This window comes from Canis lupus, chromosome 20, assembly GCF_003254725.2.
Source record: "Canis lupus dingo isolate Sandy chromosome 20, ASM325472v2, whole genome shotgun sequence".
Taxonomy (NCBI): Eukaryota; Metazoa; Chordata; class Mammalia; order Carnivora; family Canidae; genus Canis; species Canis lupus.
This window is the reverse complement of record NC_064262.1, coordinates 49,253,653-49,271,463: the sequence shown is the minus strand read 5'-3', so window position 1 is coordinate 49,271,463 and position 17,811 is coordinate 49,253,653. Positions and strand designations below refer to the sequence as shown.

General features: G+C 52.5%; 1 protein-coding gene across 1 annotated transcript in view; it reads right to left on the bottom strand.

Annotated features, from left to right (window-relative positions):
* Nucleotides 1–17,811, bottom strand: part of CACNA1A (calcium voltage-gated channel subunit alpha1 A) — a 220,492-nt gene that overhangs the window by 58,605 nt on the left and 144,076 nt on the right. The window contains exons 18-22 of the mRNA XM_049098218.1: nucleotides 16,986–17,092; nucleotides 14,473–15,288; nucleotides 6,135–6,599; nucleotides 4,277–4,516; nucleotides 2,568–2,697 (exon numbers count right to left, since the gene is read on the bottom strand). Coding sequence (XP_048954175.1) covers nucleotides 2,568–2,697; nucleotides 4,277–4,516; nucleotides 6,135–6,599; nucleotides 14,473–15,288; nucleotides 16,986–17,092 — 1,758 coding nt within the window. The remainder of the gene's footprint in view (nucleotides 1–2,567; nucleotides 2,698–4,276; nucleotides 4,517–6,134; nucleotides 6,600–14,472; nucleotides 15,289–16,985; nucleotides 17,093–17,811) is intronic.

The window sequence follows — 17,811 nt, the reverse complement described above, 5'->3', positions numbered from 1 at the left end:
ATTCTGGAGAGCTCAATGAATTAAATCAGGCAAGAGGAAACCAAGAGACCAACAAATTGGGTTTGACTCTGTCAAATATGCAAACCCTTTGACTTCTACAAATGGCAATGTCCTGTGGCTCAGTTTAATCCAGAAGTGTTCTCAGACTCATTTATCACAGGGAAATGCAAATCGAAGCCTTAGAGAGATTCCACTCCATACCCACCGGGTCCGCTAGGCCCGAGAGTCTCCAGCACCAAGTGTTGACAAGCCTGGGGGCACTGGGAGCCCCATACTCTGCCCGCGCAGGTGTCACTGGGTCATCCAGCAAACACCTGGCTGCATCTAGTCAGCCTGACTGCATGTAAATTCTATGACCCGGAAACTCCATTTATGGTGTTACACCCCAAAGAAAGTCATGCCCAGGCATCCCCGGTGACATGCCCAGGGCAAGGGGTTGTGTGGTGACGCATTTTCAACTGGAAACAATCCAAACACGCATCAACAGGAGGATGGATAAACAGATCGTGCCACACGGCGGAATAGAAAACAGCGGCGAGGGGATCCCTGGGTGGCTCAGCGGTTTGGCGCCTGCCTTTGGCCCAGGGCGCGATCCTGGAGTCCTGGGATCGAGTTCCGCGTCGGGCTCCCGGCATGGAGCCTGCTTCTCCCTCCTCTTGTGTCTCTGCCTCTCTCTCTCTCTCTCTCTCTATCATAAATAAATAAATAAATCTAAAAAAAAAAAAAAAAAAAACAGCGGCAAAAAAGAATGCCCGTCACTCCCTGTACTGATTAGTGTTTATCTCATGGGGGACACGGTGTTGGGTGACACAAAATGGGGCAGGAGATGATCCCATCCGCTGAGTGTCAGAAATGAGCAAAACCAAAATCGAGTGCTTAAGGATGCACCAGCCGGGAAAATTCGAGAAGCTAAGCTTATTCCCAAAGGGGGTGCGTGTGTCACGGTTACCTGCAGGGGTGGGTTTTCCGAGCAGTACCCCTGGCCTCTACCCTCCAGATGCCCGTAGCTCCTCGCTGCTCACCCCAAATCACAACAACCAAACGTGTCCCCAGACGTTGTCCCTGGTTGTGAGCCCTGACTCCAGAGAGAAGAGAGGGCGCTGAGGTCGGGGGTAGTTTTGTTCTACTTCTTGCCCTGGTGGGGGGTTGTGGGCGCTTTAAATCCTTGAGAGAGGCATCGTGTGCTTCCTGCACTTTTCTGAGGCCTGTTCTAGTTCGGCCAACAAAAGAACTGGGGGAGGGGTCCCCGGACATCAGCTGGCAGCGGAGGACCAAGGTGTCCTTGAAGGGGGAGGGCTTTGAGGAGAGAAGTTTCTGCTGCAGTGGGGGCAGGGGATCCAAAGCTTTGCAAATGCTCCATGGGCTGCCACGGGCTGAGCCTGGCTGGGTTCCCTCAGGCCCCTGGGGAACCAGCGACAGAGTCCTTCTCTGGTCTCCCAGAGTTGGCAGGGGGTTTGCTGACCCCTCTCGGGACGCCCCTCCCGGGCCCGGCTCCCTGCGGTCCCTGGGGGAGAGCGGGCAGCAGGAGATAACAGAGTGCAGCCTCAGCCCTGCCCTGGTACCAATTTCTTCTGGGAGCCTTGTTCTAATTATTTCCTTCCGACTCCCCCATCGGGTCCCTGGGGGCCCTGCCAGGCCTGCAGAGGAAGGGAAAGTGCAAGGTAAGCTGCTGTCGGGCAGGCTTGATTTATGGGGCTTGCCAGCCTCACCAGGCTCCTAACCTACTTAGCGAGGGCAGCAGGGCTGGCTCCCAGTGGAAAATGTACCTTTGACTCTGGGGGGGTGGGGGGCAGGAAGGAGCTGGGGCAGGGGGTGCTGCTACCAGTCCAGAATCTGCCACGCCTCCGCCTGTCCCGTCTCTTACTCTCCCCTCTCAACCACAGGCACTCACTCATTCTTACTTGGCAGGACTCACGGGAAGTCATGCACACAGCAGGTGCTCAATAAACAGACAGTTGAAGGAAGCAGCCGAAGCTCCAGGGGAGGCAGAAATGGAATTGTGCTGTGTGATCTTGGTCGGGTCACTTAACCTTCCTGAACCTCAGTTTCCCCATCTGTCCAAATGGGGACACCTGGGAGAGCTTATGTACCAAGTGCCTGGGGTTGTGCCTGGAACACAGCAAGCGCTCAGTTAACAGGAACTGCTAGCAGACCCTGGACCCCTAAAGGGAGAGCTTTTTTTAGCTCTCCAAAAAGCTGAAAGTGCGGGCTATGTTTCTGAGTCAAAATTGCCCTTTCTTTCAAAGCTCGTGTCCAAACCAAGAAGTCCGTTTGGTGAGACCTGGCACAGTGTGCGTACCTCCATATGATGCCCACCTCACTCCCTCTACCGGGGATTCCAGCAATTTTTAGCCCCACCCACCCTAGGCTACCTTTTCCCTTGCCATGTACACAGGGCCCCTGCCTCCTCCAAGAATGTCCTGCTCCAAGAGTATCCTCAGTGAGTCAGAACTTCCCCTCCGAACCAGCGACTGAGGTGCTCCCAGGGCTGTGTCCGGGGGGTAACCCTGACATTCCTTCCAAACAGAGGAGCCCAGCCAGGAAGGGGCCTGCTGGGCGGGACTCACGTTGTTTCGTGGTGCGTTGGGCTGCACGGGGTCCTCAGCTGCCAGGGCGATGCTGCTCATGGCGATGACCATGAGGATGCACATCTCAAAGTAGCGCAGGTTCAGGATGTAATGGCACAGGCGGCGAAGGCTGTTGGGGACAGGCGGGTGTGCAGAGGTCCACTCAGATTGCGGGCTTACAAACTCTTTCCTTCTGTAATCTCCTTATGTCACCGCCCTGAGATCTCTAATGCCCAAGGTCCCACGCCCAACAAAGTATCAAGATCTGGGGGGCCCTCATGGGGGTCATGGAACCTCAAGAAGTTGAGCCCGTGGCCAGGGAAGATATTCACAGGCCCTGTTGATAAGTTCCTATCACTTCCAAACAACCCTCTTGGAAAATCGTTGATTCCCAGACTGAGTTGAAGAAATATTATCTTTGATTCTGTAGGAGATGAAAACGTTTTTCATGCGTACAATGTCCTGTGGTCAAATAAAATTGGGAAATTCTGGGTTAAATAGATTTCTTCTTTTTTTTTAACTTAATTGGGTGACCTTAGGCAAGTTACTCATCCCCTCTGTGACTTAGTGCTCTCATTCCATGAAATGCCATAATAGTGATGCCTACCTTACAAGAATGTGAAGCTCAAAGATGTTAATATATGCCTGGCACATAGTAGGGGCTCCAGAAAGTTACTGAGATTGTACATTGCAGGCCTTAGCCTTTGATGTGGCAATGGGATAATACTTAAGTACCTAACCCCTTAAGTGGAGCTAATAATATTTATAAATATGTCATAAATTTGTGTGAATGGTAGCAAGGCTGAGTGGTTAAGAAGAGGGATGTTGGTATCAGTGTTTGGGCTCTCTCGCTTGCTGTATGACCTTGGATAGGTAACTTCACCTCTCTGGGCCTCAGTTTCTTCATCTGTTAAATGGGCATAAGCATAGTACCAATCCCATAGGGTTATTATGAGAAATTAAAAAAAAATTTTAAAGCACTCACAACAGTGCCCGGCACTAAATACCACATAAGTGTTGTCCTAGTAAAATACTTTCAACCAAATAAAAAAGGAAGCACACAGGATGAGACTCAAGAGTCCCAAGAGGCAGGTTATAGAAACCAGTTACTGCTCAGTTTATTTGACATGATTTTTCTTTGTCAGGAGGCATTTTGAGGGACTCAGGTTTCAAGAAATGTCCTTTGGAAAAATGCAATCCTCAAACAAGCCACAGTAACACATGTAATAAATTTCTCTCCGAAATAATCTATCCTCTCCAAGGATGCCCAAGACAAAGGGCTATGGAACTCAGAGACCATCTGCCTAGAATTCAAACCCTTGTGGAGCAGAGGTTAGGAGTGAGCACTCAGGGACCAGGGCTGCCAGGTATGATTGTACAGGTTGCGCACTGCATAAGGCAACCATTTCTTAGGGGTGCCTCTCACATTACAGACTGTAGATTTGAATATATATGACAACGACTTCTAGCTGAGGGCAGGAAAGGGGTCTTTTCCCTCAAAAAAATCAGTACTTTATGAGAAATTTCTGTCTTATAGGACTTAAAAAAAAGGGCATCGTTTTTTAATTTGGTCAAAAATCCCTTATGAACAAATGGGATCTTGGAGGCAACTCTCCCCATCACCCGCTGTTGGCGCCTGTCCTCTGGCCTGACTTCCACTGCCCCAGTGGGAGCCCCGGCCCCCTGTCCTGGCCATAGGCCATACTCACGGGTTGGTCGTAGAGAGGATAAACATGGAGCTGTAGGGGGGCATGGGCTTGGGGCCGTCTTCCCCAGGGTCGTCTTCCTCCTCCTCCTTCTTCTCTTCCTCCTTTTTTGGCAGTGGGTCTGGGTTGGCGTTTTTGTTCACTGTGGGGACAAGAACCAACACAGGGCTCCCTCCATGATTTCCCATAAGCCTCTGGGCTCCTGTCCATTCAGACGATGAGCAACTGACATTTATAAAGTGCCTACAATGTGCCAGGCACCACATTGTGCCATTTAATCCTCACATGACCCTATGAGGTTGGTACTGTATGATCTTCATTTTACAGATGAAGAAACTAGCACAGAGGGGTGAAGTGACTTTCCTAAGGTCACACAGCTGGGATGTGGCAAAGCTGGGATTTGAACTTGGTCCCAGAGTGCCTGCTCTCAACCACTCGATAGCCTTGAGTCTGGTAGGAGGTTCATGGGATGTTAACACAAACCTGCCCCTCATCCCACTGGATCTTCATACCATCACTTGGAGGCCGATACCAGAAGCCCCGATAGACCCACGTTACAGATGGTAACACTGAGCTCTCCCTTCATCAAACTTCAGAGTGTCCCCCTATGAAAACTTCTCTCTTGATGGCAAGGGCCACCCCCCTCCTGAGCAGATTCTGCAGCTTGAACTTGCTATGCGTCTATGGGCAGGCTGAGTTTCTCTGAGCCTCAGTATTTTCATCTATAAAATGGGCACAATGACAAGATCCACCTTATAGGACGGTGGTGAACCTTTACCAAGCAGACTCACAGAAATCTCCTGCATAGAACTGGCACTGGAGGACCTGGTCTATTGTTATCATCTTTGGAAATAATGAACTTGGTGGGTCATTTCTAAATTCTCACTGCTTCTCTGACCCCCACCTTACATGGGGCAGGGCTTGGAGGGAGGTCACCAACTGCCAACCTCTCAAGGGCCTAGACCTACACATCTAACACTTGAACAGTGGCTATCCTAAACCTCGAGACGCTGTAAGTATAAAACCCACCAAAATTTCTAAGACAGAGTACGAGATAAAGGACGTAAAATAGCTCATTGATAACATTAAAAACGTCGATCACATGTTGAAATGATGGCATTTTGGATTCATACAAGTAATACTTTGGATTAAATGTGATTTATTAAGGTTCATTTCACCTATTCTTTTTTTTTTTTTTTTTAAGGGGAGAGGGGGAGAGGGAGAGAGAGAATCTTAAGCAGACTCCACACCCAGCATGGAGCCTGATGTGGAGATCGATCTCACGATCCTCAGATCATGACCTGAGCCGAAATCAAGAGTGGGACACTCAAGTAACTGAGCCACCCAGATGCCCCTCTTTTTTTTTTTTTTTTTTTCATTTTTAAAATCACTGCTTCCTCTCTCCTTCTCTCCTTTCTTTCAACATGGCTACTAGAAAGTTTAAAACTACATGTGTGGCCTGTGTCGCACTTCTTTGGGACAGCGCCGGCCTAGGAAATCATCTGGTGCCCCTCCATTTCCATTAGAAGGATCCACTGCTTGTCAAATGCGGTGGCTTCCTGGCTTCTCTATGGGAATCTGGGATTCAGGCAGTATCACCAAACCTACTGAGTTCAGCCCCGGGCCGGGCACTGCGGGCGGATTCTCTCATTTAACCCTCCCGGCAGTCCCGTAGGGGCAGGAACCACACCTATACCCATTTCAAGAGGAAGAAACTGAGGCCAGAGAGGTAAGGTCACTGGCCAGGGTCCCCCAGCCAAGCCTCCAGGGATCAGGCCCAGGCAGCCCCGCTCAGCCCCTCGGCCCCAAGGACACTGGGTGCCTCGCCTGGTGATGGGGGTGCTTGGGGGGGCAGTCTCACCTTGGACGACAGGTGTGGTTGAGGGGGGGCGGGCAGGCTGGGGGGATGTCCACTGTGGTGTGGTCGGGTTTCCTGGCAGTCTTCGCTGAGTTGGTCTGGGTGCTGCTGGGGTTGGTGACGATAAGGCTGTTCTCGGGGGTCTTGGGGGGGCCGGGGTCAGACGGGTCCCCGGGGTTGTTGGGCATCCGGCGGCTGGCGGCGTTCTGGGGGTTGGTGCCCGTGGTGGGCGGGGCCGGCACGGGGCAGGGGTCGGTGCTGTTCCCGGTCCTGGCGGGGCTCTGGGGCAGGCCGGGGCGGCCGAGGCTGTCGTGGGCGCCGGCCGATCCCGCGGTGGCCAGCTTGTTGTTCCTCATGTTGTCTATGTCCTCCGCCAGCGGCGGGTCTTGGCGGCCCAGGTCCTGCTGGATCGGCCGGGTGGTCGACAGGTTGGGGCCCGACACGGGGACCCCGGGGCCCTGGTTCTCTCTGCGGAAGGCAGGCCAACGAGAAAGGACCCATAACTGAGTTGGAATAATAGCACGAACATTCCAGACCCTGCCTCAGCTTCTACCATGCAGGGGGCATGCTTGGGCATGGAGAGGCCGCGCCCTGGAGCACCCCAGGGCCCGGCTGACTCCTGCTCAGAGACCACAACCCCACGGCTGTGTAACTGCTTAGCCTCCTGGGTTTCAGTGTCATGCTTCTCCTGCTGTTTCCTGGGGGACGAGGCTACTCCCGTGGGGGAGAATGCCAGGGCCTGCATTCTTCCAGCCTGAAGCCCCCTGCCTCTGCCGACAGCCCCCTCCCCGCCAGGAGCCCCCCCCCGGGGCACACAGTGTTTTCAGGGGTGGCTAAAGCAGACACAGTGACACCATCTCTTCGGGTAGAACTGCCTCATAGCTTTACCTGAAGCTTTACATAAATATGTCCCCTCCCAATATCCCAGTTAGGAGGAGCACGCCATACGTGCAAATAAATGTAATAAATAATAAAACTAGTTAAAGCAAACACTTCTGTAACGCAAGCGATCAGGGGCTGCTCTAAGTACTTGACTTATAATGACCCCTTCATCCTCAGCCCCAAGAGGAACAATGATGAGCCCCATTTTCCAGATGAGGACACTGAAGCTCAGAGAGGTTAAGTCTCTTGCCTAAGGCCACACAGCTGGCAGATGAACACAATAATTTTTCACAGGGGTACAAGAGTGATGGGCAAAGTGCTCCAGGCAGAGGGAATAGCCGGTGCAAAGGTCCTGAAGTAGGGATACGCTTATTGAGTTTTGGGAGGCTGGTGTGGCTGGAGGTGGAGAGTGGGGGAGACAGGGTGGGTAGGAGTTTGGTGCCTCAATTACTCAACTAATTAAGACCATGCCGACGGACCTGAGAAGGAAAGAGTCTGTGTGCTCGGTGCACTGGGGAGGAGAGAAAGATGCTAAGCATCCTGGCTGGGCTTTTTCTACCCCAGTGCCCTTTGAGACACCAGCTCTGCGAGGCAAGTGGTTTATTTTTGCCTTTTTTGTTCACAGCTTTCATTCTAGTGCCCAGAACGGGGCCTGGCACATGGCAAATACTTGGTCACTTTTTGTCAAATAATAAACAAATGCTCCCATTTTTCAGATGAGGATGCTGAAGGCCAGAAGTCCCCCAGGCCCAGACCATCAACCCCTGCCTCCTCCCATCTGCACACTCACCCCTAGCTTGCCAGGCACCTCCAGGAGCTGTGGCCCCAGTGAGGGTGACTGGGGTTTGGAGCCTGTCTGGCGGCTCCCGGCTGCACGTCTGTCCTCAGCTGGCCCGGCTCTGCCTGCCTGTGCCAAGTGGACCTGGCTCCTAGCCAGCATCCTGACAGTTTGCTCCGTTTGCTTTTAGACACCCCTGTAGACCCTCGGGCCTCAGACAAGGGGCCTCATCCTTCCCCAGTTCCTGGGTGCCGGCCCCGGCAAATTCTGTTCCCTGGAAACCCCAGGACATCTGTTGTTTATAATTTCAACGACTTCTCTCCCCAGAGGGCTCTGCAATCCAAAACTTCTCTCTCTGGCTCTTCTTAAAGGGCACCCCCAGTTCTGCTTCCTGTTTCCTCCACTTCTGCTCATAATAGCTCCCACGTATTGAGCACCTGCTGTGTGCCAGACTACACACACAGCTCTTCTGATCCTTAGGAGCACTGCAGAAAGCGGGCAGTACTGTTAGTCCCATTATGTAGATGAGGAGACTGAGCCCTGGAGAAGCTGAGTCACAGCAGAAAACATTTTTCTCAGGTTGTACACGTGTACTGACCAGCTGGGAAATCAGATGCAATCACAGGTGCCAAAGCCCAGGCCCAATCTGCGACCCTAAATCCACCTAACACTTCCTCGTTTTAATTTTGCATTTTAACTTGCAAAAGTTCACGGTGTTTTTAGGAAGCAGAAGAGAGACAAGGTAATTTATTTTCAGACTTGCCTCTCTGAGGCTGCATGGGGAGAAGAGCAGGCCCAGCCGGCTTTCTCACTTCTCACTCGTGTGAGTGGGCCAGAGTGACCCAGCTCTGAGTCTCGGCAAAACCCCTCACTAGCTGTGTGATCCTCTGTAATCTGATTAACCTCTCTGAGCCCCTTGTCTTTAAATGGGGATAGAGTAGCAGAACCTTCCCTATAACTTGGAGACAACAGTGGGGATCCTAGAGATGAGCTGCTACATAACCACTGGCAAGTTAGCCTTGTTTCTCATCCATCACACAGGTGTTGTAACCTCCTTGGGTCACTATGAGGAGCAAGTTTATTAATGACTCCTCGGCCTGTAACCTGATGGGATCTGCCCTGCTGGGTTTAGAACCTGCTTGGGACCAGTGATCCTTTACCCTTCTCAGCGTTTCCCTTTTGGAACAGGAATGCCTACCGTGTTCCTGTCCCACCCCTGTATGCTGGAGGCAGAGAATGTGTCTTCTAGTTTCATGTCCACAGATGGGGGGGCGGATTTGGCCCCCAAATGGATCATGCCCAGAATCTCACCCATACCCAGCTTAGATGATGAGATGTGGGATTCTGGAGCTGATGCTGTAACAGGCTAAGACTTCTAGGGATGTTGGGGTGGAGTGAGTGTATCCCGCACATGAAATGGATGTAGATTTTTGGGATGGGAGGAATCAGAGGGCAGATTGTAGTGGGCCTCTCAAAAGATGCGTCAACAAGGAAACTCTGAATGTGGCCTTATTTGGAGAAAGGGCCTTTGCAGATGTAATTAGGTTAAGGATCACAAAATGAGGTCACCGTGGATCAGGATAGGCCCTGAATGCAATGACCGGTCCTCAGAAGAGCAGGAGAGAGGACAGAGGGGACACAGAGGCAGAGTGTGCAGTGATGCGTCTATCAGTCAAGGAGGGCCGAGCCCCAGAACCGCCAACAGCCCTCGGAACTTCGTATGGTCCTTGGATAGCCAGTGTCGGCTGTGATGGTGTGAGTAAATAAAGTCTACATCAGTATTTCCTCAGTGTCTTACACAGCCCACAAAGAAGTTCCTGATTCGAACCCACTCCTGATCCTTTTTGAGAAGTTGTCCATGAGATGAAAATCTGGCTGAAGTGTTTCCTCATTGTTTTTACAGATTTTTTTCTTTTGTTAATAAAAGAGAGAGCTGTCCCTCTAGCACAAATCAGGCTGGGGTAAATTACTATTTTAAAGAGAACCCAGATCCTTCGGCCATCATGTAAAGAGGTTATACTAAAGAACACAGCAGCTGAGACCATGGGGAGTCTCACGGAGATGTCAGCCTCGCGCCCAGGACCAGGAGCCTCTTGGCTCCCTCTGTCGGCTCTGTCCACTGCAAAGCCAGAGCAAGCTCAGCCTGCAGAGGCCACACCTCAGTCTCCAGGAAGCTTCACTGCCAAGTGCCTCCAAGGAGAACTCAAAAGGGGCAGAAAACTTTGAAGTCAGGCCCCTTCCCCCTTCTCTCTTGGGGATGTGCATCATCTGCCCGGAATAGGCAGCCAGTTGCATAACCCTGTCCTGCACTGCATCCCTCTGCCAGCTAATCACTTCAGCATCCTTCTGCCAAAAGCTACGGACACCTTGCCCTGGGTGTGCCCAGGACCCCAGCTGCAGAGGAGAGTCCCGCTTCCTCGTGCCACCATGTCCTAAGGACCTCTGCGTATTAATTCATTTGATCCCCGCAGCCACCACCAGTGGAGGTGGGATGAGGATCAGGCCCATTTTACAGATAGGGAAACTGAGGCCCAGAGGGGCAAAGGCAGTTGCCAGGTGTCACCCAGCTGGGAGAGGAGTGGGCTGGACTCTGGTCCTACTACTAAGGCAGGATAGACTCTGTGAGGCTCAGAGGTCCCGGATCTCTTCTTGTTCTTTCTAGGGAGTGGGTTTCAGTGGTGATGGCAGCAGGTGGAATTAGGGTACAGAGAGCTGAGATGTTAATTCTGGGGTGTCGCGGGTCTTGGCAAAAGCTCTCCCTGTTCAGCCACATCCAGCATGAAGTACTGCCTGGCTACTGAGGAGTGGCAGCCGCTCTGAGACCCACAACATTTTCCTGGGAGTCAGGGAAGGCTCTACCTTGGTTCTGGTCGCCTTGGGGTGCCGTTGGGCTCAGCCGCCTGGGGTGGGGGATCTGGGGTCAGTGGCTGCTGAACAATGTAGAATGAATGAAATAGAATGTGCTTCTGTCCACTCTTTAGAGGGGTGAGCTTGTGAGAGCTGCGGGGGGCCATTTAAAACCAGGGAGGAGATGAAGCTGTAATTGGGGGACAGGCAGAGGAAATGGAAAGAGAACAATTATATATATTATTAATGTTCTGGCGAATGAAAAACACAGTGTGGGTCCGGGAAAAGGCCTAAGAAATGACAAAAAGGAAAAATGCAGGTGGCAGGCCCCTTAGGCAGGGCCACTGGCTTGTCACTGTATAGAACTGAAATGTCTTTTTAGGACATTATATGCGTGAATAAAGTTTCCTCTTGGCCATTTTTTAAAAAATCAGATAAATGCCTCATCTTGGATTTTTTTTCTCTAAAACTGTCTGAATCTTCATGAAGTTTTATTCCCATTGAGCATCAGAGCCTTTGTATAAGTCAGGAGTGTAATGCCTCTCCTGGCTAGGGCCCCTGACACATCCATCAAAAAGGGAGTAGCAGTGCCCTCCTGGTGCAGGTCTGGGGGTGGCAGTGGAGAGGTACTTTCTTCCCCTGGAAAGGAGGGGGAGCAGGGGGCCATCTGTGGGATTCGGGAAAGCTGCATTCTTATCACACTGCTACTATGGGCCAGCTGCCCTTGGGGAAAAAAATCTCTGGGCTTCAGTTTCCCCATCTGTGAAAGGAAGGAGCTGGAGTGGTCATTCTAAAGGCTATGGATATAAAGGTTTTTAGGTCTGTTGATGAGAGAAAAAAAAATATTTTTTTTCAGAGAGGGAAGGAGAGAGGTGGGGGGAGGGGCAGAGGGAGAGAGGGACAGAAAGAATCCTGAGCCGACTTCACACTGAGCACGGAGCCCAATGCAGGACTCAATGTCACAACCCTGAGATTATGACCTGAGCTGAAACCAAGAGTCGGACTCTTAACCAACTGAGCCACCCAGGTACTTCCATGAGAAAATCTTAACAGTATAAATGATAATAATAATAGTAATAGCTAATATTTCTGAACACTTACTACTACCACTACTACACACAGTTAGCATATATTGAGCACGTACGTAGTAACAATCTTCACAGTGATAACAGCTAACATTTACTGAGCACTTATTAGAAGCCAGGCACGATTCAAAGCAGTTTACGTGTATTAACTCACTTGAACCTAGGCGGTAGGTACTGCTCTCATACCCACTCTACAGATAAGCAACAGAGGCCCACAGAGTGGAAGGGAGATGCTACAAATCCCACAGGTGGGAAGTGATGGGCATGAGTGTGATCTCTCGCTCCAGGGTTCTTGCCCTTTACCAGCAGGCTGTGCTGCATTCCGTCCCCATCACTCGGCCTCCTTTAATCACAGGAGTAATATAACAACAAGGATGACAATAATATTAATATTAGCAGTAGTGAGAAGAACAGCATCAATGAATCACTGGTCCTTAATTATCCAGTCATGTTCTAAATGCTGTATTCCACCTAAAAATCCTTTCTGTGGCCTCTCCTTGCCCTGAGAGGATTCGAGGTCCTGCTGACCCATCACTGTCCCTTCCATTTCTTTTTCTGCCACTCTCTCCTCACCTTCCAAACTGCACACCGGCCTCCTTCTGGTCTACCTCAGGGCCTTTGCACATGCTATTCTTAGCCTAGAACACTCGACTCCCTTTTCAGATTGCTCCTTTTGGGAGCCCGGCCCGGGCACAATTTCTTGGTCTTATTTCTCCAAGAGCCCCAGACCACTCCTAGCATGCCTGTCACCTGCAGTTAATGATTGAATCCACCGCACCAGCTAGGACCGTAGTAAGTACTTAGTAAACACTGATGGGATGGATGAATAAACCCCTAAGAGAAGAGATAGCATGGGGATGATCTGGAGTGATGGTTTTCAGGAGGCTGTTGTGCAGTCACATGCAGACCTAATGACATAGCACCTGGAGGCCACTGTGGGCATTTAGGAAATGGGAGGCAGGCAAACAAAACATTGTACCATGTGCAGGGCAGGGCCACCTGGGGAAGAATTAACCTTTCTCCTTCGTGACTAATGTCCCTTACACAGATGAAAAATTGCTTGTAATGACCTGTGTCTTTGGTTTTTAACCTCTGTTCTATATATCAGCATAACATATGTCTTGTATTTAAGATTTTTATTTAGTCATTTGAGAGAGAGAGAGAGAGAAGCACAAGCAGGAGGAGGGGCAGAGAGAGAGGGAGAAGCAGACACCCTAATGAGTGGGGATTCCAATGTGGGGCTTGATTCTAGGACCCCGAGATCATGACCTGAGCCGAAGTCAAACATTTAACTGACTGAGCCACCCAGGTGCTCCCCTTGCATGTTTTTTTTTTTTTAAGATTTTAATTAATTTATTCAGAGAACACATATGTGCAAGTACGGGAAGGGGCAGAGGGGGAGGGAGAAAGAGAATCTCCAGTAGACTCTGCGTTGAGTGTAGAGCCTGATGTGGAGCTAGATCTGACAACCCCAAGATCATGACCAGAGCTGAAACCAAGAGGTGTACACTCAACCGACTGAGCCACCCAGGTGCCCCTTGTATGTTTTAAATACACACCCCGTTTTCCCGGAATGCAACTACTGGCCATATTGAAGGAAGCCTAGACTCTGTTTCATATGGAACTTTGCCAAGAGGTATTATCCACTTAGGAAAATCTCAACACTAGTGGCAACTCCCTTGTGTCACCCTAACTGCCTGTACCACTGGGAGCCGGCCAGCATGTGTAGCTGTCACATTCATGGTGATTCTGCACACTGGGCCCTGAGTCACTTCACTCTGCCCTCCAGAGCCTCCCTACTCAAAGTGTGGTTCCTGGACCAGCATCATGTCTCACCTGGAAGCTCCTTAGAAATGCAGAATCTCAGGCTGTACCTGAGACCCACTGAATCCATATTTTAAGAAGATCCCCAGGGACTCACATACACATTCAATTTTGGTAAGTGCTGGCCTAGCGCCTAGGTCATATAACAGGCTCTTAAACACATCATTAAGAAATCAATATGATGCCCTCGTGGTGATATAAAGAAGACTAACAGGACATCATCGAATACAAGACCAATGTGTGCTTCAACATGGTTGGGCTCCTACATGTAGAGTCACTACAGAACCATCGAAGGATTGTCACAAAATACCAAGAAAACAAGGAGGCTGTTTCCTACTGCATACGGTGCTGGCCTGGAAGTGGCCTCAACCCCGCTCTCCTTTCAATTCTGAGGGCCCAGTGTGGCTTTTTAAATCCCTCAGGAATAGCATCAGGTAAAAAGATGGCTGACTCATTAACAGCTAAAAATGGTCTACATGTACCAAGCCCTTATGTGTCAGCCGCTCTTCTTCCGGCCTTCGGCATGAATTGTCTGTTGGAGCTCCAGCAATGACCCAGTTTGATCCCGCTATCTCCATTTTACAGATCGACAAACCCGAGGCCCAGAGATGTGAAGTCCCTTGCCCAAGGTCACACAGCAAGTGCATGGAAGAGCTGAAGAATTCTTGGGGGGGGTGGGGGGGGCGGGTGTGGATTCCCCGTAGATTTTCCCCGGACGCACAAGGGCGAAATGGTGCGCCTGCAGCCTCCGGCGGCCCGACTCGGCTGACCCGGGGCCCGCGGCTCCGCGGCGCGGTTCCCCCCGACAGCGGGATCTACCGCGCGGGGGCGGCAGAGAGACGCGAGAGGCCCCAGAGGCGCCACCGTGGCTCCCGGCATCGCAGCCGCTGCGGTCCCCACCCTGCCCGGGGTCGCCCGCACTTACTTCCTCCTCCGGTGCCGCCGCTCCCTGTCCTCCCTCCGCGCGTCCGCCTCGTACGAGGCCGGGGGCCCGTGCCGGTGCCGCCTCCTGCGCTCGCCGCCGCCGCCGTCGGGCCCGTCGCCGTCGCCCTCGCCGCCCCGCGCCGGCCGGCTGCCCTCGCGGTGCCGGGCCCTCCGCTCGGCCTTGTCGTCCGCGCCCTCCTCGGCCGGCCTGCGGTGGGCCCGGTGCCGGCGCGGCTCCCCGTCGGCGCCCGTGCGCGGCGAGCTGCTGCGGCTCTCCCGGCTGCCGGCCGGCCGGTGCGCGTGCCTGCGGTGGGCGTCCGCGGCCTTGGCCCGCTCCGCCTCGCCCTCCCAGAAGCCCGGCTGCTCCCCGCCGCCTTCCCGGGCGTGGTGGTCCGACTCGCGGCCGTACGGCCCCTCCCGGCTCAGCTCGGCCTCCTGGCTGCCCGCCCAGGGCCTGCGGGGGTCCAGGCCCACCGAGCCACTGGGGTCCCGGGCCCGGTCGTGGTAGCGGGCCTGTTTCCTGAGGAAGTCCTCGGCGCGCTGCTGGCCGAGGCGCTGGTCCACCGTGGGCTCGGCCGCCCGGCTCTTGTTGGTGTTGTTGTTGCGGTTCTCCTGGGGATCGACCACCAGAGGCCGGTCCAGGTGGGTCTTCATGTCCGGCCGCAGGTGCCGGGCGTAGGAGGCCTTCCAGCGCTCGTCGGGGTCCATCTCGTTGTACAGGGCCTCCCGGCTGGCCAGCAGGTTCTGCTTCCGCATCTCGCTCGTGCGCTGCTCCCACACCGACTTGGTGGGCTTCTGGTTCTTCTGTTGCTCCTTCCTGCAAGGGAAGGGCGCAGGGCTTAGAGCACCGCGGGGCCAGGCCTGCGCAGGCCCCTCCGCCTGCAGGGAGTCTCTGCCCACTGGGCGTCTCCACCCAGGTGGTCTTGGCTCACTGGGCATCGCAGCCCACGAGGGTATCTTGGCCTGGCTGGGTATCTCCTCCCAACCTGGTCTCAGCCTGTGCAGAAAATTCAACCTGGCTGGACATCTTGGCCTAGCAAGTGCCTTAGACCTGGGTAGGTGTCTCATTCTGACTGCATATTTTGTCTAATGGGGGGGGGGGGGGCTGTCCTCAGCCCTCGTGGGCATTCCCGTTGCACATGACCAATGGTCGCACATGACCCCCTGGGAGGTGTTGCCCTGATGTTCAAAATATTTTAACCTCTGAGACAGCCGATCCTCATGGACACTGGCCTGGAGCGAGTTTTGGAATCACCCACGGGGCCTGCATGACCCTTTAATTCTGGGGTACGAGAGGTCTGGGTGGTCCCAAAGAGAGCCAGGGTGGGCACTTGGGAGTCATGGGGCAGCACCTCTTTACCCACTGGTGCCTATTTACCCACAGGGCCGCTGCTGGAGAGCTGGCCAGGTTGGAGCCCAGCCCGGAGTATACAGACTTTTCCAGGGTTTCTGTGTGCATTGATTGTTTTATACAGACCATCGTCTTCCACAGACTGTGCTAAAGTCACTGGTCTGATTATGTGTTTTCCCGGGCTCCCCTTTCACAGCCACCTCCTTCCACTTTGGCAAAGAAAGCCCCTTCCCCACCGTCACATGATGCACTGCCCCACAGTGTACAAAATCCTCAGGACACCTGACACAGGCACAATTCGGAGTATCAGTGTCAATGGATCTCACATTAACCTTAATCTCACTCAGCGCCTCAGTGCCTCTGCTTCACCAGCAGACTCTGTCCACTCTACCTTCCTGATCTGTCTAGAATTCAGCTACATCCACCACCAGGGCCACCACCCTACTCCAGTCCCATTATCCCTTCTGCATGGACCAAAGAAGTTTTTTCTTCCAGGAGCCTAGTCCGCAGACTTCCACCCATGCTCCCTGCAGTCTGTTCCCCTGACAGCTGCCAGAGAGCCCCCATGAGCACCCAAGTCAGGTCTTGTCCTACCTGTGCTCAAGAACCTTCCATAGCTTCCACTTGACTCAGAGCAAAGGTCTGAGTCCCACCCGTGACCCACAAGGCCCTGAACGATGTTTGTCACCTGTCTTTACTTCCTCCCACTTTCCTCCCTCCCTCCCTCCCTCTATTTCAGTCACAGTGGCCTCCTTCCAGTTCCCTAAATACAACAGGCACATCCCAGCCTCAGGGCCTTTGCATATGCTGTTCCTGCTGCCTGGTATGCTCTTCCCTCAGATCCCCCCTTGGCTCCTCCTTCACCTCCTTCAGGTCTTATCACCTCAGTGAGGCCTTCCCTGACAACTTTATTTAAAAGCCCAACTCTCCCAAGCCCTAGCTCTCCCTGTACCCCTTAACCTCTTGTTAATGCTGTCTCTGCAGCAGCTAGAACAATACTTGACACATAGGAGGTGCTTATTAACTATTTATCAAGTAAAAGGGGGTGGGAGAACAGACGTACCTCAACCCTGTCAGGGACTGCTCCTGGCCCCCGAATCGTTGACCAGGAGGGGGTATAGGCTGAGGAGCCTGGATAGCATTCTGGAGTTGGGGGCACTTACACAGCTATGGACATGTTGGCCGCCGACAGAGGACTCACTTCTGCTACCTCCTTGGCTTTCTGTAGAGCAAGTTTCTGGTTGGCTGCTTCTTCTTCTTCTTGCTCATCCTAAAAGACACATGGAGTCCCTGTTCACAAAACGTGAACTCGGCCTTGGGGCCTCACCTCTGACCCTACAGTAATGAGGGGCAACATGTGAAACACTCAGAAGCAGGTGTGGCCTGGGTGGGTCAAGCAACCATAGCCAAGGCCGGCAGATGGGAATAGGTGCCCACCGTGGGTCAAGTGCATTACTAGCCCCTTTACGCGCAGCCTCCATATCCAGCTCCTTGTTAACTCTATTTTAGCACACAACTGGAAGGAAACTAAAAGAAAAAAACCAGACTCCCTTCCTTTCCCACAATGGAGAGTTCTCTGCATCCTGTCTCCGTGAGCCGGAAAGTAATGCAGATTTTCCTCTCACTTTACTTTCTGGGTTAAGGTCTCTGAACCAGGCCTTTTAAAAAAACACCCTGACTAGCCCCCACATGCAGAAAAAACTGGCATCCCATGGCCCATCCCGTGCACTGCCAACAGCCTCCAGAAGGGGAATTGGGAGAGGAGCTTATATTCTCAGCCGGTTAGGTTCAGAGAGGAGGAGGGTGGGGGAAGATGTTTTAAAAATACATACAGAAAAAGATGTTTTGGGGCTTTAAATCCTTCTTCAGCCTTCATGCAGGGCCTCATTCGTAAAACAGAAAAGCCAACAAAGAAAAAGCAAAGAAAAAGCAACGAGAAAGAAATGGCCAGAGATGAACCCACCAATAAGAAAAGCCATGCTACGGCAG